The sequence below is a fragment of the Neomonachus schauinslandi genome, chromosome 10 (assembly GCF_002201575.2).
Source record: "Neomonachus schauinslandi chromosome 10, ASM220157v2, whole genome shotgun sequence".
In the NCBI taxonomy this organism is placed as follows: domain Eukaryota; kingdom Metazoa; phylum Chordata; class Mammalia; order Carnivora; family Phocidae; genus Neomonachus; species Neomonachus schauinslandi.
This window is the reverse complement of record NC_058412.1, coordinates 52,098,212-52,119,206: the sequence shown is the minus strand read 5'-3', so window position 1 is coordinate 52,119,206 and position 20,995 is coordinate 52,098,212. Positions and strand designations below refer to the sequence as shown.

General features: G+C 43.7%; 1 protein-coding gene across 1 annotated transcript in view; it reads left to right on the top strand.

Moving 5' to 3' along the window:
- Positions 1-20,995, top strand: part of ANXA4 (annexin A4) — a 70,452-nt gene that overhangs the window by 30,689 nt on the left and 18,768 nt on the right. Inside the window, exons 3-6 of the mRNA XM_021699045.1 lie at positions 12,246-12,333; positions 15,765-15,859; positions 18,213-18,326; positions 19,150-19,240. Of these exons, the coding sequence (XP_021554720.1) occupies positions 12,246-12,333; positions 15,765-15,859; positions 18,213-18,326; positions 19,150-19,240 (388 nt within the window). The remainder of the gene's footprint in view (positions 1-12,245; positions 12,334-15,764; positions 15,860-18,212; positions 18,327-19,149; positions 19,241-20,995) is intronic.

Genomic DNA, 20,995 nt, shown 5'->3' with positions numbered 1-20,995 from the left:
CATCAAGAAGGGTGTTTGTTAGCCATATGGGCTTGTCATCTGCCTCCTGTTTTGGCCATGACCGGACTCCTCAGAGCTTGATTATCTGATCTTTGGGACAGGCAGGGAATTGGATCCCTCTGGGAGTTCTATAAAGTTCAGTGTTGAGATGGAAGCTGAGCCTCTTAGCTGCAAACAAGCTCTACCTGAAGCTGGCCATCTGCTCTCCTTCTCCCACCCAAATAAGGTATCTGAACAGACAGGTGATTTTGATCTCTGGTCTTCTTGGAAGGAATAATAGAAATAGAATCTTATACCTGGAGAGGAACTGGAGATCCTTCCAGCTCTAAATGGCCTCCTCTAGGAAGATGGAGGTGTAAACACTCTTGAACAAATAGTAATATACTCTTAACATTGTCTTACATTAGACATTCTAGAATTTTCTTTATCATCCGTGACAGTCAAAACCTTACTCATATCTGCCCTAAATCTCCATGCTTTATTTTAAAATTCATGTCTTCTTGATTTTTTTTTTTTAAAGATTTTTATTTATTTATTTGAGACAGAGAGAATGAGAGACAGAGAGCATGAGGGGGAGGAGGGTCAGAGGGAGAAGCAGACTCCCTGCCGAGCAGGGAGCCCGAGGCGGGACTCGATCCCGGGACTCCAGGATCATGACCTGAGCCGAAGGCAGTCGCCTAACCAACTGAGCCACCCAGGCGCCCCATGTCTCCTTGATTCTCTCCAGACACAGAGGACGTTTATTCAGAAATGTTTACAGTGTCTCAACTTTGTGCCAGATGTGGTACTTGGCCCTGGGGACTCAAAATTAATGTGACAGTCTTCCTGTCTGCAACAAGCTCACAGGCTTCCTACATGTGAAGCCTATAACCTAGTGATCCCTTACTGTGCTCTTCATTCGAGGAAAATTACCTCAGTTGCTCTCATCTTTCCTCCTAGTACCTGCTTTTCCAACATCACTGTTACTTATTGGACAGGTAAAGGATATTTTTAAAGGGTAGGAAAAACACACAATAGTCACAATATTGTAATTCCCAGTTGTTTTCCATCATTTTATTTTAGACCCTACTCACGTGTATAATGATTTTTAAACAGTAGTAATACAAGCATAAATAACAGTTATATATTCACTCTAATCTTTGCTTTGCTAACACGTTAATATTACATTTTGTGGCATACTAAAATTATTTATTCTAGATGGTGGAGTTATGGGTGTTTTAATTTTCTTCTTCTTTTTTTAATTTTCCAAATCTCTACAATGACCATATGATACATTTCTAAAAAGAAAACATGTTTTAAAAGCTAAAAATATTTACAATATTTTTAAAATATATATTTTTAATTTTTTTTTATTTTTAAAAGATTTTATTTATTTATTTGACAGAGAGAGACACAGCGAGAGAGGGAACACAAGCAAGAGGGGTGGGAGAGGGAGAAGCAGGCTTTCTGCTGAGCAGAGAGCCCGATGCGGGACTTGATCCCAGGACGCTAGGATCATGACCTGAGCTGAAGGCAGACGCTTAACCGACTGAGCCACCCAGGCACCCCTTTAAATAGATTTTAATTTACATATAGTGAAATGCACTGCTCCTAAGGTTACTGGTAGATGAGTTTTGACAAACCTATGGACCATGTAACCTACTCCTCTATCAAGATAGAACATTTCCTCGCTCCAGGAAGTTCCTTTATGCCTCTTTCAGGTCGGTCCCCTCCCTGCTCTCCACTCCACCCTAGAAATACAACCACTGTTCTGATTGTCATTACCACAGATTAGTTTTGCCTGTTCTAGAACATCCTATCAGTGGAACCATAGAATATGTACTCTTGTGTGTCTGGCTTTTTTCGCCAAGTGTTATATTTTTGGCAATTCATCCACGTTGCTATGAGCATATCAGCAGTTTGTTCCTTCATGACTTTTTATTGCTGATTAGTATTTGTTGGAGATTGTCATCAAAAAAGATGTGACCGCTGACTGACTAGTGAGCTGGACCTGGGCAGTCAGAGGCTTCTCACCCCCGCCCGTCTGGAACGTGGGTTCTGCTTACCTTTCTTGCTCCCAGAGACTGCTCCAAGGAGATCACCTCGAGGTGGTGATGTGGGGTTGAAGACAGCTGCACGGTATACATGACTGAGCCCATTTAGGACCTCTTTATAAACTTTTAAGATTCAAGGATGAGTCTAGGGATCAATTTGTCTTGCTGCCACTCAAGACAAGCCTCGTATGTAAGTTCCCTTTGCCATTGTTAAAATTGTCACCTACCGACGAGGAGAGGCTTGTTTCTCTTCAGTCTTCCTGTGCCCTCTGCCTACAGGGGTCAGCTTCAGATGACGCCATGAAAGCTCCTGAGGGGATTGTGGACCTACAGTATTCCACTGTACTGGATTCCAACTTTTGACATTTATTAACTTCTTGATTATTTAATAACTGAATAATATTTCATCGATAGTGCTCTAACGCCTATGTCTAGCCATTCATTTTTGTTATTTTTTCCTACATCCTCCCTGTTTCCTTTGCCTACTGCCACAAGAAGCCTTCCTGGGATAGAATCCCCTGCCTCCACAGAACAGATAATGGTACCTTACACCCTGGAATTTGATCAATACGGTTACTGCAGGGCGACCAGGAACAAGTTTCCTGAGCTTATCTTTTTCCTGGAAGAGTCACTGAGAATGTTAATTGATAAGATGAAACATCTTTGCAAATCCCTCCATTGATTCATCTTGTTAGATATTAATTTTAATCGCACAATAGCGTCCCTCAGCAATGCAGTTTGTGTTAAAAGTCGAATGCGGTGTTTTGGGCACCATCCAAAATTTTGCAATAAAGCTCCAAAAGAAACCTGTGAAACATTTCACTCAGAAAGCTGTCTCATAGTGGAGCCAACGGCTGAGTTAGGCCATGTTGGAATTTTGACAGCAGATCACCAGTTTGCTTATTACTTACTATTGATGCATAGTAGAAAAGAATGAAAGAACCTGTATTAATTTTCTAGGGCTGCCATAACAAAGTCCCACAAACTGGGTGGCTTAAAATAATAGAAATTTGTTGTCTCACAGTTCTGAGGCCAGAAATCCAAAATCAAGGTGTTGGCAGGGTCAGGAGCCCTCTGCAATCTGTAGGTGACTCCTTCCTTGCCTCTTCCTAGCTTCTGGGGGTTTCCTGGCAGTCCTAGGCTTAACTGTAATCTCTGCCTTTAGCATCATGCTGTGTTCTCCCTGTGTGTCTGTGTCTTCACGTGCTGTCTTTTTTTTTTTTTTTAAGATTTTATTTATTTATTTGACAGAGAGAGACACAGTGAGAGAGGGAACACAAGCAGAGGGGAGTGGGAGAGGGAGAAGCAGGCTTCCTGCTGAGCAGGGAGCCCGATGCGGGGCTTGATCCCAGGACCCCGGGATCATGACCTGAGCTGAAGGCAGACACTTAACGACTGAGCCACCCAGGCGCCCTCACGTGCTGTCTTATAAGGACACCAATCATATTGGATTAGGGGCTCACCCTACACCAGAATGACCTCATCTTTTTTTTTTTTTTTAAGATTTTATTTATTCATTTGAGACACAGAGATACAGAGAGAGAGAGAGAAAGCATGAGCAGGGAGAGAGGGAGAAGCAGGCTCCTCGCTGAGCCAGGAGCCCGATGTGGGGCTCGATCCCAGGATCCTGGGATCATGACCTGAGCCAAAGGCAGACGCTTAACCATCCTAGCCACCCACGTGCTGCCCAGAATGACCTCATCTTAATGTAATTAATTACATCTGCAATGACCCTATTTCCAAATAAGAATACATTCTGAGGTCCTGGGGGTTGGGACTTCAACATATCTTTTGGGGGGTTACAATTCGACCTATAACAGTGTACAAGGAAGTTAATGTCATTGACTTCTACTTTCCTCTGTCAGGTGTATAGAGGATGGTGACTAAATGCTAGATGCTGACCATATCTAGGAGGTGAAGGCCTGGGCTTGCAGCAGACAAGGCCCACACTCTTTGGTACCGGAGGCCTTTGGATGGGCTTGATGTGGACCACAGTGAGCAAAGTCTGTCTTCAGAGAGAGCTTCCCTAAGGCATAAAAATCCTCTGTTCCTCTAGATGGTCCACATTATATCCTTGGGTGAAATTAAATCATCAGAGACCCTTTGATCTATTCTACATTGTTTTTGCCACCTGTACAAATGCTCTATTCTGGATTTTGCTTTGGCATTACCCCATGGGCTTACATTAAGATATTATCAGAGGGGCACCTGGGTGGCTCAGTCGTTAAGTGTCTGCCTTCGGCTCAGGTCATGGTCCCAGGGTCCTGGGATCGAGCCCCGCATCGGGCTCCCTGCTCAGCAGGAAGTCTGCTTCTCCCTCTCCTACTCCCCCTGCTTGGGTTCCTGCTCTTGCTGTCTCTCTCTCTGTCAAATAAATAAATAAAATCTTTAAAAAAAAAAAAAGAGATTATCAGAAATAGATATAAGAATCTTCACTCATATTTATTGTGGAGATCTGTTGAAGTCATATTTAATAATTATGATGGCAATGATAGCCACTGAGTTTGAATTTTTGTTTTAGTGTTTACTACTTTGCTGGATTTTGTGCTAAATGCTTTGTTATATTATTCTGCTTCATTTTTACAAGAACTCTGTGAGTTGATATCATTATTCTTGATGTACAGGTGAGAAAAATGAAACTCCCCCTATTGAGAACCCAGCTGGAAAGGGTTGAAGCCGGGATGCCTGGGTGGCTCAGATGGTTAAGCATCTGCCTTCAGCTCAGGTCATGATCCCGGGGTCCTGGGATTGAGCCCCTGCTTCTCCCTCTGCCTCTGTTGCTCCCACTGCTTGTGCTCTCTCACTTGCTGTCAAATAAATAAAATCTCAAAAAAAACACATTTCTAAAAAAAAAAAAAAAGGAAAGGGTTGAAGCTAAGATTCAAAGCTAGGTCTATCCCACCCCAATATCCATGTTCCCCCTACTAAGCTTTACTACCTCTCACTGTAGCCTACTGTGTCTCCTTCACAAAGACCCACAGATGAAATTTCCCTCAGTATCAGAATTCCCTTTATAGTGTTGGTGACACTAAGAGTGATGTAGAGGAGATGGAACTCTCTCCATGAATATTAGATTTTACTGGATCGTGGGCACAAGGCTATGGGTACATTTCAACCAAGGCTTATATAAGATATAAAACCCTTCTCACTCAATAATTCATATCATCGGGGCGCCTGGGTGGCTCAGATGGTTAAGCATCTGCCTTCGGCTCAGGTCATGATCCCAGGGTCCTGGGATCAAGTCCCGCATCGGGCTCCCTGCTCCTTGGGAGCCTGCTTGTCCCTCTGCCTCTCTCTCTCTCTCATGAATAAATAAATAAAATCTTAAAAAAAAAAAAAAGGGTGCCTGGGTGGCTCAGTTGGTTGAGCGACTGCCTTCGGCTCAGGTCATGATCCTGGAGTCCCGGGATCGAGTCCCGCATCGGGCTCCCTGCTCAGCAGGGAGTCTGCTTCTCCCTCTGACCCTCCCCCCTCTCATGCTCTCTATCTCATTCTCTCTCAAATAAATAAATAAAATCTTTAAAAAATAAAATATAAAAATAAAAAAATAATAAAAAAAAATAATTCATATCATCTCCCTCTTCTGTTTCCTCCCATTACCATAACATCCTACCACCATTTACCAAAAAGGACATTATCAGAAAAGTCAGGAGAAAGAGACCAACTATGTGACCTGAGCCCTAAATTTAGCCATACCCTCAGCTTGTGAGCCCTAGCATTGTAAAAGCACATAGCACCAGGTATGAACAGAGGAAGGTATCCAGCTTGGGCTGAACCCCATTGACATCCTGCTGCCAAGAAGATCACTTAGATCCTCCCCATGTGCAACCTCAGCCAATCAAATGCACACTACAATGCAGACACCTGACAAATTAACTAAGGGAAAGGAGACGAGGCAGAACAGTTTTAATGCTGGTCATGACTAATTGGGTCATTTTTAAGAACAAGAAAACAGAATTCAGAATATCAAAACATGGGTTGCAAGGGCTATAACGCTTAGTGTCAGATACGGAGAGGAAGATATATTTAAAATCAAAGCTAGTGGGGTGCCTGGGTGGCTGTGTTGGTTAGGCATCCCAACTCTTGATTGCAGCTCAGGTCATGATCTCAGGGTCATGAGATCATGCCCTGTGTCAGGCTCCAGGCTGGGGCATGGAGCCTGCTTGGGACTCTCTCTGTTGCTCTCCCTCTGCTCCTACAAGCCCCCCCCCCCCCCTAAAAAACAAAAACAAAAAACCCAAAGCTAGTTTGATTCTACCCTCTACTGCTAAATCAGGGAGCCCAGAAGAGCTCTAGTAATGCAGATTACCTCTCTGTAATCTCAGTACAAAGAAAAGCAGGGCAGTTCTGGGGCAACTGGTCTCTTTTCCTCTTACAGACGCAGTGAATCTCTCATTACTGATTACAATTCCGTCTTACTTTGGCTTCTAGGCAGAGAAATCTGTGGCTTCCCTCCAATAACTATACAGGCTCTTAAGGTCTGCATTTTGGTTTCCTTCCCACCCCCCTAGCTTTATCTTAGTTTTCTGTGTTTCATGCCCTGTCACTGAATTTCCCCATCTACTTATTTACATATTTATTTATTTTTAAAGATTTATTTATTTATTTGGGAGAGAGAGCAGGGGAGGGCAAAGGGAGAGGGAGAGAGAGAATCCTTAGGTAGACCTGGACCCCGAGATGGGGTTCGATCCCAGGACCCTGAGATCATGACCTGAGCTGAAATCAAGAGCAGGCCACCTAACTGACTGAGCCACCCAGGCACCCCTATTTATTTATTAATTTAGATTTTATTTATTTGAGAGAGAGCGAAAGTGAGAGAGATCACAGAGGGAGAGGGAGAAGCAGACTTGCTGCTGAGCAGGGAGCCCGATGGGGAACTTGATCCCAGGATCCTGAGATCATGACCTGAGCCAAAGGCAGACGCTTAACTGACTGAGCCACCCAGGCATCTGATTTTTTATATTGCATTATATGTATTTCTCTACACTACCTCCCACAACATAAATCACGTATTAATAAATCAGTAAATATATTCAAAACATTCAGGGCACCTTGATCTTAATCAGTAAATTATCTCTAAATCATAATCCAATGGCAGTGGCCCCTACTGGTCACTAGCCTGTGTTTTGCTTGCTATTGTTTTTAATTTTTGATTTTTATTTCGACAGGATCAGGTTCACTCATTTTAAATTTTTATTTATTACTTTTTAGAATTCCAGTGTCATTAACATACAGTGTTACATTAGTTTCAGGTGTACAATATAGTGATTCAACAACTCTTTACATTACTCAGTGCTCATCATAATAGTACTCTCAGTCCCCATCACCTATTTCCCACATCCCCGCCCCCTCCCCTTTGGTAACCATCAGTTTGTTCACTGTAGTTAAAAGTCTGTTTTTCTGTTTGTCTTCTTTTTCTTTGTTCATTTGTTTTATTTCTTAAATTCCACATATGAGTGACATCATATGGTGTTTGTCTATCTCTGACTTACTCCATTTAGCATAATACTCTCTAGATCCATCCATGTTGCTGCAAATGGCAAGATTTCATTCTTTTTAAATTTTTTATTCATTTATTTTTAAAGTTATTTATTTATTTCAGAGAGAGAGATTGAGCAGGAGTGGGGGGGGGCAGCAGAGGGAGAGGGAGAAGCAGACTCCCCGCTGAGCAGGAAGCCCGATGTGGGACTTGATCCCAGGACCCTGGGGTCATGACCTGAGCTGAAGGCAGACACTTAGCCAACTGAGCCACCCAGGTGCCCTTCATTCTTTTTTTTATGGCTGAGTAATATTCCATTGTATTATATCTACCACATCCTCTTTATCCATTCATCTATATGGATGAACACTTGGGTTGATTCCATATTTTGGCTATTGTAAATAATGCTGCAATAAAAATATGGGTGCATATATCCTTTTGAGTTAGTGTTTTTGCTTTCTTTGGAATACCCAGTAGTGGAATTACTGAATTATATGGTAGTTCTATTTTTACTTTTTTGAAGAACCTCCATACTGTCTTCCACAGAGGCTGTACCAGTTTGCATTCCTACCAGCAGCAACAAGGGTTCCTTTTTATTCCACATCCTCGCCAACACTTGTTGTTTCTTGTGTTTTTGATTTTAGCCATTCTGACAGGTGTGAGCTGATATCTCATTGTGGTTTTGATTTGCCTTTCCCTAATGATGAGTGATGAGCATCTTTTCTTGTGTCCATTGGCCATCAGTATGTCTTCTTGGAAGAATGTCTATTCATGTCTTCTGCCCATTTTTAATTAGATTATTTGTTTTTTTGATGTTGAGCTTGTGTAAATGTCATGAGCACGCTATGAAGGCGCACACACGAGTTGTCTTTCCACAATGTCAGCTTTATTCAATCATAAAGCAAAGTTAAATCACAATTATAAAGCAGGTTCAGGATTCCAAACTCAATAACAATGCACATGTGATTAAACTTGGCTTCTTATACAGCACACAAGGCAGGACAGAAGACAAGCCACACAACAAACAAGCTCACAGAAGGGTGCAGGAAGTTAAGGAACCAAGCGTGAAGTCAGTCTGTGGGCCCGCAGTTGAGATAAGGCCTTGGTCTGGTCTGGGTCAGCTCTCGGCACTACTGCTTCTGATGTTCAAGCAGCGAAGGATCTCGGTTCTGTTTGAAGATCAATCCAGCAGAGCCTTCAGCGGCAGTTACCTTTTTTAAGTGGTCAGACATAGAGGGGTCATGTCTGAAGAGTCTGACAGTTTGCTGCCAAAATCCTTCCCTTTTTAAAGGGATTTAATCAGTTTTGGGTCCCCGCAGACCTCCTCTGGTTTTGCTCCTTATCAGTTCTGGAGCGTTAGCTGACGCTGGTGCCCGCCATACCTCCTAGCTGCAGTACCTTAACTGCTTGCGTCATTGGTTGATGCAAGCTACTGCTTGAAATGAGAGACTCCATTTTGCTCTCTACAATAAATTAAGTATATATTCTGGATATTAACCCCTTATCGGATATATCATTTGGAAATATCTTCTCCCATTCGGTGGGTTGTCTCTTTGTTTTGTTGGTGGTTCCCTTCACTGTGCAAAAGCTTTTCATTTTGGTGTAATCCCAGTAGTTTAATTTTGCTTTTGTTTCCCTTGCCTTTGGAGACATATCTAGAAAAATGTTTCTAGCTCTGATGTCAAAGAGATTACTGCCTATGGTTTCTTCTAGGAATTTTATGGTTTCAGGTCTCACGTTTAGGTCTTTAGTTTATTTTGAGTTTATTTTTGTGTATGGCGTAGGAAAGTGGTCCAGTTTTCATTCTCTTGCATGTAGTTGTCTAGTTTTCCCAACACCATTTGTTGAAGAGACTTTTTCCCATTGCGTATTCTTGCCTCCTTTCTTGAAGATCAATTGACTGTATAATCATGGGGTTATTTCTGGGCTCTCTATTCTGTTCCATTGTTCTGTGTGTCTATTTTTGTGCCAGTACCATATTGTTTTGATTACTACAGCTTATAGTATATCTTGAAATCTGGGATAGTGATACCTCCAGTTTTGTTCTTTTTTTTTTTCAAGATTGCTTTGGCTATTCAGGATCTTTTGTGGTTTCATACAAATTCTACAATTATTTTTTCTAGTTCTGTGAAAAATGCTGTTGGTATTTTGATAGGGATTACATTAAATCTGTAGATTACTTTGGGTAGTACGGACATTTTAACAATATTTTCTCCCAATCCATGAACATGGAATATCTTTCCATTTGTTTGTGTCATCTTCAATTTCTTTTATCAGTGTTTTATAGTTTTCAGAGTACAGGTCTTTCACCTCAGGTTCACTAACTTTTAATCCCTTGTAACATCCGAGTACCTCTTACTTTAAGGCATTTGATCATTCTAGTGATGCTAGTCATCATCTCTGTTGTCCAGGGTGGCTCTCTCCTCCTCATGACTTTCCATGTTCCCCTCTGCCCACTCAGTCAGTCTTCAGTCTCCTCCATTCTACTGTAAAAGGTCTTGTCAGGGTCACCAGGAACCTCCGTGTTGCCAAATCTGACCATTCCTTCAGTGTCCTCCTCTTCCACTACCCTTGGCACACACTGACCACTCCCTCCTTCCTCAGCCTCTGGACAACATGCTATCCTGGTTTTCCTTTTACTTCAGGGATCTTCCTTCCTTCCTTCCTTCCTTTCTTGATTTTATTTGAGAGAGAGAGCACAACAGAGCACAAGCACAGGGAGGGGCAGAGGGAGAGGGAAAAGCAGGCTTCCCAGTGAGCAGGGAGCCCATGTGGAGCTCAGTCACAGGACCCTGGGATCATGACCTGAGCTAAAGGCAGACTCTTAACTGACTGAGCCACCCAGGTGCCCCAAGGACCGATCTTTCTTGATCATCCTTTCTAGGCTCTCCTCTGCTTGACTTCTACTACTGGAGAGGCCCAAGCTTGTCCTAGGACCCCTACTGTTGAAATCACTTCCTCCCTAGGTCATTTCATCCAATACCATCCACATGCTGATGTGTCTCGATTTGACTTCTACTTATATTTTATAACCAGCTGTGCTTTTTACAACTCCACTTGAGTGTTTAATGGACATCCCAAGCTTAACGTTTTGAAAATAGAACTTCTAAATCCCACTCCCCACTACCCTCCACCCCCGATGCCAAATCCGATAGGTCTCTAGTTTTCCCCGTTTGGGTAAATGACACCACTCTGCACTCGGCTGCTCAGGGGAAAGATTTAGAGTTACACTTGATTCTTTTCTTTCCTCACCTCCCACATCCGTCCATCAGCAAGTTCTGTTGCCTTTGCTCCAAAATATGTGCTGAGTCTGCCTGTTTCTTCCCGTTTCAAATCTTCCACCCTCATCTAGCATCATGTCCATGGGGCTTGCTCCAGATTCTTAACTGGTCTCTGCTTCTCCCTTCAGCAGCCTGAGAGATCTTTTTAACATGTAAATCAGATCATACCCCTTCATCCCCTTGCTTAAAACCTGCCAGTGGCTTCCCACTGCACATAGGACAGACAATAAACCCCTTACCCCAGTGAAGGCTGCCTGGTTCTGGCCCCAGCCCAGCTCTCTGATTTTCCTTCTCCCTTTTTCATTTTTGAAACTTTTATTATGGAAAAGTGTAAACACATAGGAAAGTAGTAGACCGAGTATTTAAAAGAACCCCTGTGTGCCTACCAATAATTCTTTTCTTAACTCATGGTCAGTCTTGTTTCTTCTTTATCTCCACTTACTTCCCCTGACCTGTGTTATTTTGAAGCAAATTCCGGACATCTTATCCTCTCATCTGTAAACCCTTTCAATCTATATAAGATTAAAACTCTCAAAAATAAAATATAACCACAGTACCATTATCATACCTAAAAATATTAATGCTAGTTCCTTAATGTCATCAAATATCAAGTCAGTGTTCAGATTTCCAGTTGTCTCATAACTCAGTTTTTTTTAGTGTTGATTTAGGATCCAAATTATGATTATTGATACGCCTTTTTAAATCTCTTTTAAGCTATTATTCTCCCCTCCCCCATCTCTCTCTTTTCTTATTCTCTTTGTAATTGATTTGTTGATAAACCCAGATCATTCATCAAATAGTGTTTCTCACAGTCTGGATTTTGCTGATTACAACCCTGTGCTGTGGGTTGACATTTCCCTCTTCTAATATCTGTAACTTGCTCTTTGGCTCTAGGGGCTTGATTGGATTCAGGTTTGATATGTTCCTTTCTCGGGTGAGGGTGGGGGAACAAGATTACTGCACGGGTGGTAGTAGAACTTAGCTTACCACTGTCCTCCTTGCCCACACCAACTTGGGCCACACTGGCCTCTGTCCTGCTCCTTTAGTTCCAGCCTTGGGGCCTTTGCCTTGGCTGTTTCCTCTGCTTATAACACCACCACCACTACCACCACCATGACCCCGCAACCCCCTATCTTTGCATGGCCAGTTGCTTCCTGTCATTCAGATCTCAGCCTAAATGTCACCACTCAGAGCAGCCCTTCTGGGACCTCTCTATCTGCTCCTTAGCATTTCCCACTACTGGACACCATGTATATATTCATTTGTTGGCTTGTTTACAGTCTGCCTCCTCCTGAACTAGAGCATCAGCTCCATGGGAGCAAGAGCCTCATCTCTCATGCTCACTGCCATATCCCCAGCACCAGGAATAGTATTTGGCCCATGGTAGATGCTCAGCAGATGTGTGCTGAAGGAGATGATGCCGCTCAGTCACATCTTTCTCTGTGTGCCCAGGCAGCCAAAGGAGGCACCATCAAAGCTGCTTCAGGATTCAGTGCCACTGAAGATGCCCAGACCCTGAGGAAGGCCATGAAGGGGATTGGTAAGTGTCCCGCGGGACGGGAACACGCCCTTAGGTTTTGTGCATCACAGAGTCACACAGAGGGTGCTGGGTCCACTGGCAAAAATGAGCAGGTCTCTAAGAAAATACAGTGGGAACAAGTTGGCTTTTAAGACAGGTTAGTTGGGAGGGTATTCGTTACTCACTTTTCTTATAGAATTAACATTTAATGTGCTCATTCTGGATTTCCCCACTTAAATCTGTTTTGCATGAGAACATTACAAATCTGTATGTAAACTTTAGAAATGTATCTGTTTTCCAGTTAGTGCTGTATGTGTTTGGTGCCATAGGGTTTACAAAGCACTTACACAAATATTATTTCAATGGGTATGTACACAACAGCCCAACAATGCAGTGAAAGCAGTGACTGCACTTGTTATTTTCAGCCCATTTCATGGATGTGAAACTGAGACCCAGAGAAGTGAAATCACATAGTAAGTGGAACTGAGCCATGAGTCACACTCAGCACGTGGACGTTCTCTGTCCGCTCTTGCATGGGTGGATGTTTGGCCAGAGAAGTGCCCTTGGTTCATAGCTGCTATTTATAATCTTCTTGTGATCTGGTTAAAAACATTTGATCATGAAGCCTTATTTCCCAATTTTTCTCCCTCCAAAGAGCTTGTTTTACTTAGCCCCAATGTTACTAGCAGCAAATACGACAAGAACAATAACAGACAACAGCCTGTTTTACTGCTGTGAAGTTGAGATTTAGGGAGGTTAGCTAACTTGCCCGACGTCTCAGAGCTAGTAGGTGTTAGACTTAGGATTCTAGGCAATTCCAGGCAGTCAGACCCAGGCAATGTGACTCCAGAGATGGAGTTTAAGTCCCCGTGCTGTCCTGCTGCCCACCTCTGAATGGAACATTGTTCTGAATTGATGCTAGATGGGTAAGGCGTGCACAGAAATAACTACAATAATGTGATAATAGCTATCATAATACGATAGTGATAGGAGGGGCACAAATGAGATTCCATTAGGTTCAGAGAGGAGATCACATTTAATTTGGGGGCATCAGGCAAAACTCAGAGGATATAGAATTTGAGACGGGCTTTGCAAGATAAGTTGTTTCAACAGAGATAAGAGAGAATGTGTTTCAGGTGAATGGAATAGCATGAGCAAAGGCATGAGAGGAGTGTGAGCATTGTGCCTTTTCCAGTTTAGCTGAGGCCTAGGGGACTCACAGTAAATACATGGAGAGGTGGCTTGCAGCAGGAGGTATTTGGAAAGCAGGAGTTGGCTGGTACCAAAGGGAGGTCCTGGGTTGCTACAGAGAAGGCCACCTGTAGAATCACAGACATGGGGGGATGGCCCAAAGGCATTTGCTGGGAAACCAGTGCCACAATGATGACACTCTTATGGGGTGGCTAGAGGGACATACAAACCAGTAGACTGGGAATGAAGGTCAGGAGAAAGGAGTGCAGTACAGTTGGATCAAGTACAATAATTCAAGAGCTAGGTCTGTGAATTTGGCTGCCTGGTATCCTTTTGTGTGGATATTTACAACAGTGAATGGGATATTGTAGAAAGTCTCAAATGCCAGACTGCAGCTCCTGTAGTAAATCTAGCAGACGGGGCGGGGAGGGGGGGATGTTGGTGGGGCATTGTGTATTCCTGAGCAGGGGAGGGGCCCTCTGAGAGTTTTTCTTTTTAGGAAAATGAATCTGGCAGGACTTTGGAAAGACCAATTAGGAGATAAGAATACCAGTTAACAGATGTTACATGTGTCTAAGCCCCTAAAATCCTGAATTGGAGTAGTAGTGGTAGGAATCAAAGAGGGGATGGAGGCAAAAACGATTTTTAGAGTTAGATTTTGTATGCCTTGGCAGGAAATTTGAATGTGGAGGATGAGAGAGGGTAAAAAAAAAAAAAAATCTATTTTGAGGGTTCAAACCTGACTGAAAGAAGGATGGTGCCTTTTATAGAAACGGGTGAGCGAAAGATGGATCTTCCCCCGCTGAGAGTTCTGAAGGAGAACAGGAAGGTTGTATATAGATACCTCTTTTTTTTTTTTTTTTTAAGAGAACAGAGAGTAGGTCCCTAAGATATGTAAACAAAGTTCTATAGCTTCCGTCCCTATAGCTCACACTTTTCTGGATTTCTAATCTTGCAAAGAATAACTATGGTAAATCTAGACTTTTTCATTTCTCCCTGAAATATCCCAGTAGAATCTCTTCTGTAGTCCCTCACAATTCCCCATACAGGTTAAACAGTGAGGAAGCACAAAACTCACCAAACATACGTGAACATCCAGCTGTTACTAAGACAAGGGACCGATTTTGAAAAATCAGAATAAAGCCCTCCCCCCCCCCAAGTCAAAGTAGCTTCAAGAAACAGGCACACAAAATTTAGGACATTTAAAATTTGTAATTCTCATGAAGTTCTGGTCGGGTATTACACAGTGGGAATTCGTCAGCAGTTATCAAAAGGGAACTGTCTGAGGTCAGGAAGGATAGCTTGGAAATGAAAAACACATTTACAGATCTCAGAGCGCCAGTGCATGAAGTGGGCAGCCCATTAAAACCCTGCAGGCTTCACCCCCCAGGTGAAGGGGGTCAAGTACACTAGTGACGAGCACTCAGCGATGGACAGAAGTGGTGAATCACTATATTGTACACCTGAAACTAACACAATACTGTTTGCTAATTATGCTGAAATTAAGAAGCAAAACCCTGCAAAGTGCAAGTGAATTAAGAGTCTGAATTGTTTCAAAACTCAGAGGAAATGATAACATTAAAAATGAGAAGAGGGGCGCCTGGGTGGCTCAGTCGGTTAGGCGTCTGCTTTTGGCTTAGGTCGTGATCTCAGGTTCTTGGGATCGAGCCCTGTGTCAGGCTCTGCACTCAGCAGGGAGTCCGCTTCTCCCTCTCCCTCCTCTGCCTCTCTTGCTCTCTCTCTTTCTCTCTCAAATAGATAAATAATATCTTTTAAAAAAATGAGAGAAAAAGCAAGAATATGGAAGATACAGAAGAACCAAAAGACATGAAAAGAATTGCAGAGGAGGGGTGAAACACAATCCCAGTCAGCATTTAGTGAATATTTAGTCACTGCGGGGCATTGTGCTAAGGAATTTACTTCCTTGTTTTATTGAACACTTGCAGCAGCCCTGTGAGGGAAGGTGCTATGGTTACTCACATTCGTGGGTAAGGAAGCTGATGCTCAGAGAAGTTAGGTTTTTTTTCAGTGGTAAACAGTTGATTCAAGGAGAGGCTAAAAAAAAAAAAAAAAAAAAAAGGAGAGGCTAAGACTCAAATCTAGTGTCTGGTTCCTGAAAAAATAGACAAACCTACTGAACAAGGACCTCTTTTCTTAAAAAGATCTCTGCATGTGTTGGGGGTAACGCTGGTGTCCTTGGGGGACCTGTTTTCTCACTCCTCTCTCAAATCACCTCACTCACTGTCCCCACTGTCCACCAGGCACCGACGAAGATGCCATCATCAGCGTCCTCGCTTACCGCAACACGGCCCAGCGCCAGGAAATCAGGACGGCTTACAAGACCACCATCGGCAGGGTAGGCCACAGCCTCTCCGGCTCCAGGGGCTGACGAAGAACCTGTCAGGCAGCAGGGAGGCTGGGGTCTCTTCCCAAGCTAGATTCCTGAAGTGGCCCTGGGTTTTCAGAAGCAGATCCTTGCCCTGTTTAAAGATGTTCTTGAAAAAAACAAAACAAAACAAAACGGTTTCAGCATGTTCCTGCCACTGTCCTTAGCCAGAAGTGATTTCTGGGAGCTCTTGGTGTCTTCCCACCCAGCTCCTTGCAGGGACTCGGTCACTCAGTGGACTCTGCCCCCACCCTTCCAGCACTGCCTTCCTGATCCTGGTCAGGCTGCCGTTAGGTCACAGTGGATGGAGCAGTGTTTATATCTAGTTTGTTTTAAACAGGCTGTCCTAGGATTTAGAGTCTATTCCGACTCTTCCACATAAACACATTTGTCGCATATATTCATTCCTTTGATGATCCTCAGTTGAGGGACACCCTCTCAAATTCTAGAATGAGGCCAGTGTGTTGGTGAAGATGTATATAATTTGTAACCTTAGCATTCAGAGGGTGTTCATTCACCCCTTCTGCTCTGAATCGTGCACCCCTCAGGGACCCTCTTTCAAACTCCATTTTCAGCAACTCACTTACCAGAGCCAGTCCAGCCAACCTTTCCTCCACACTGTCTGTGTGATTAGCAAGAATCTTTTTACGGAGGAGACATTATCAATTAGTGTTTTAGGTCTCGGAGTACAGTAACTCTGGTAAATGTTTTATCCTCGAGAAACGTTATAGCTAGTCCAACTGCAGCTGCTTCTGGAAGACTGGCACTAAAGTGCTGGCTGGGACAGAGCTGGCTTGGCGATCCCCCAGGGCATCTGCATGCCAGCTTTGGCTGGGACCCCAGTGGGGAATGAGATTCTTCATAGCTCAGACTGTCTTTTGGGCATTTGGAACTCTTCTCCGTCCCAAAGATACTTAATGAGCACAGATTGGCATCAACATGCATGTGATGTGTGAACTGGAATATTCAGCCTCCGAACGAAGCTCATCTGATAGCAGTTTGTTAAGATGCCCAGCGTTAACGGATTGAGCACTGATTTGTTCATTCATGCAGTATGTGTGGATTTGAAATACAGGGCTGTGCAGTCAGGTTTGTGAGAATCAGAGATCTGACTTGAACAGTATCTCAGCTTCTTATATTGGTTGATCTTAAGCGGGTTCTTGAACTCTCTGACCTGTTCTAGGAGGAGATGTGAATAAACTTCTTTAGAATTTGGTCCTTCGTCCAAAGAATTACATTTCTTTTTAGGAATTGAGTCTTAAGAAATAATCATGAATGATCACAAAGATACAGATAAATGCATGTATACATAACGGTACAAAAATAGAAACAGGGGACCAATAAAAGAAATTATATTGCACCTACATATAGAAATTTTAGCAGCTGTTAAAAATGTCATAGGTGATTATTGACTTGGAAATATATTCAAAGTACATTGCTAAGTGAGTGAATACATTTAAGTCAGAGTCTACAAACTTTTTGATCTCAAGATCCTTTTACTTAAGTTATTGAGGACTTTTTTCTTTTTGTGGATTATATCTATTGATATTTGCCATATTAGAAATTAAAACAGGCATTTAAAAAATATGTCTGTTAACTTATTTAAAAATAATAAACACATTACATGTTAATATAAATAACACTTTTATGAAAAATAGCTATACATTCCAAGACAAAAACATTTAGCAAGAAAATTGGCATTGTTTTACATTTTGCAAAGTTCTTTAATGCCTGGCTTAATGGAGGACAGTTGGATTCTCATATCTGCTTTTGCACTGTTTGTGGTGATGCGTGGTTTTGGTTGAAGCATAGGAAGAAAATCTGGTCTTGTACAGATACGTAGTTGGAAAGGGGGCATTTAAAAAGCCTTGTAACAGGGGCACCTGGGTGGCTCAGTCAGTTAAGCGGCTGCCTTCGGCTCAGGTCATGATCCTGGGGTCCTGGGATCGAGCCCCACATCCGGCTCCCTGCTCAGCGGGAGGCCTGCTTCTCCCTCTCCCTCTGCCTGCCACTCTGCCTACTTGTGCTCTCTCTCTCTCTCTGTCAAATAAATAAATAAAATCTTAAAAAAAAAAAAAAAAGCCTTGTAACATAATTGTAGAAAGGTACATGTCTCCGGTAGCCTTTGCAAAACTCCACTGTACAACTGTGAGAGAATGACAGTGAAAAGGCAAATGCTGTCTTCGTGTTATCATGAAGAGAGTCGCGACGTGCAGGCCCCCTGAAGGGGTCTGGAGACCCCAGGCAGCCCCGGCCCACACTGCGAGAGCGGCTGGTTTAAGTTAGCGTGGCAGTTACACAGAGCCCCTTGCTTGCCTTGCAGGACCTGATAGAGGACTTGAAGTCGGAACTGAGTGGCAACTTCGAGCGGGTGATCGTGGGGATGATGACGCCCACCGTGCTGTACGACGTGCAGGAGCTGCGGAGGGCCGTGAAGGTGTGTGGCCCTGCTCTCCTGCAGCCGCTGACCAGCTTCCTCAAGAAAGCAACAAAAGCCTTGTGAGGGGGGGAGGGGGAGGCACAGGAGAGAGAGTTCCCCTCGTTGGTGACAGCGCGAGAACGTGACATTACATCACAGCAGTCGTCACGTAAGGGTTGTTCCTGACGACGTGAGGCAGTCATTTGCTCTTTCCCGTGGCTCCGGGGGGGCGGCGATGGTTGTGCCCGTGGTGCAGCTCCAGGAACTTCCTTGCTGTGTAGCTGCTTCTGAGACATGAAGCTTTATGGCGGACCCAGTGCAGCCTCTGGGTCCGCTGTAGCCTCAGAACTGTCAGAAAGGGTTCTTGGCCTCCCTCATTGCTGGGTCCACTGTGCCCCAGTCCAGGGTCTGCCAGTTTTGAATGATCAACTACGAAATTCAAATACAATTACCCTCCCCAGCCTTGTCCGTGAGCAGCCTTGTGGAAGGTTCTGGGAGAGCAAAGAGGTTGACAGTCTTTGCCAGAAGATTCTGCCCTTCAGAGGAAAAGTACAGGGGAAGTCAAGGAGAGATTAAGCGCCCCCAGAGGGCAGGCACTGTCCATAACCTGGCACAATAACCATCCAATACAAACAGCCCATAAATGTTTGTTATTACTAAAAACAATTACGATAAATACATTGGAATTTGGGCAGGACGATTAAAATTAGCAAATCCTGTTGCTAGAACCCCGTGGGTTGTCTTTATTCTCTGCAGATTCCTGGCTATATATGCCTCTGTGTCTGGGATTCAACATTGTGAACTGGCTCCTAACTCCCTCTCCTCTGGGTTTCGTGTGTAGGGAGCTGGCACGGATGAGGGCTGCCTGATTGAGATCCTGGCCTCCCGGACGCCCGAGGAGATCCGGCGCATAAACCAGACCTACCAGCTTCGTATGTAGTGTCCTCAGTGGCCCTGTTGAGGCTTCGCTGTGATTTGAGAAGTAAACTAGCAGCGGGTCGTTACCTACAGATTAAACTCTCCTCATAGCAACACTGACCATGAGGGATCCTCAGTTTCAGGCAGATCCCTGTCTAGGGAAATGACAGTCTGTTGGCTTCTCAAGACTTCTCTGGTTAAGATGCCACTCCACTGAAGCCACCCAGTGTAGCATTTTATGACCCTGAAAGTTGGAAGGTTCTTATTATCAAGCAGAGAATCAAACGTGTTTGTTCAAAAGTGGTGGCACCAATGAATCTTATTCTAGGGAATGGCCTGGAGGGGCTGTCTAGCCCAACTTCTTACCTCCAGACGGGACTGTATACCCTCCAGCCATCTCAGAAAGGTAGACATTTACTGCCCTCTTAAAAATCTCCAGAGGATGATACTTATGAAGAGCCTTTAAAATATGTCTTTTTGCCCTAAGAGGGCAATAAAAAAAATGCACAAAGGTTTAGATCCTAAAGTGCTTATTTGGTATTGTTCATACAGCTAAAAATATCCAACAGTAGCATATTGACTAAGCAAAATATGGTGCACCCACACAGTGGAGTATTATGTAGTCACCAAAATGTATATTGAAGGATATTATTAAATTTCATTAAAGGGATTATGGTAGAGTTTTGTGGGGTTTTTTTTTTTCCTCCTTCATTTTATCTGTTTTTCCCTAAGTTTCCCATAGCAAACATGCACTACTCTGGTAGAAAGAAAACAAAACAATAAGAGTTTTTTGGTAAGTGTTCAGAGCAGGAGATACTAGACCTTGGGAGCTTGGTTCAAGCACTCAGATCCCCACGTCTGCTGAATATAGGTTTTCTAAACCTGAGGGGCTGTGAAGGGTTAGAGCTTCTCTGGGGGAAATTCTCAGAAGGCATGTGCTGGAATTTGGGCCTGACAGCCCCCTGCAGGTCCCCAAACATGGGTTCAGAAACTGCTTTCTGTTTTCCTTTCAACTGTCACCATTCTCTATGTCACTGAGAACCACAGTGAGGACAGAGCCCTGGGCAGTAGGAACCACAGAGGGAGGATTACAGCCGCAGCCTTCTTGACCTCCCATGTTTTTTTTCTTTCTTTTAAATTTTTTTTTTAATTTTTTTTTTATTTTTTATTTTTTTTTAAAAAGATTTTATTTATTTGTTTGACAGAGAGAGACACAGCGAGAGAGGGAACACAAGCAGGAGGAGTGGGAGAGAGAGAAGCAGGCTTCCCGCGGAGCAGGGAGCCCGATGCGGGGCTCGATCCCAGCACCCCGGGATCATGACCTGAGCTGAAGGCAGACGCTTAACGACTGAGCCACCCAGGCGCCCCTTAAATTTTTTTTTTTAAAGATTTTACTTATTTATTTATTTGACAGAGAGATAGAGAGCACAAGCAGGGGGAATGGCAGGCAGAGGCAGTGGGAGAAGCAGGCTCCCCGCAGAGCAGGGAGCCCAACTCAGGACTCGATCCCAGGACCCTGGGATCATGACCTGAGCCGAAGGCAGAGGCTTAACCAACTGAGCCACCCAGGCACCCCTCGACCTCCCATGTTAAGGAACAGGAACATCTTGTTTCCTCTAATCCTACCTTGACCATTTCATCAGTGTTCAGTTTTTGAAAAACCGTGTGCAGGGTGAAAACCCTCATGAGGAGCTGCTTCAGTAAACTGGCTAATCCTGGGGAGGGCAGACGGCTCTGGAGCAGGACGCGGTGCTGGGCAGGACTCTCTC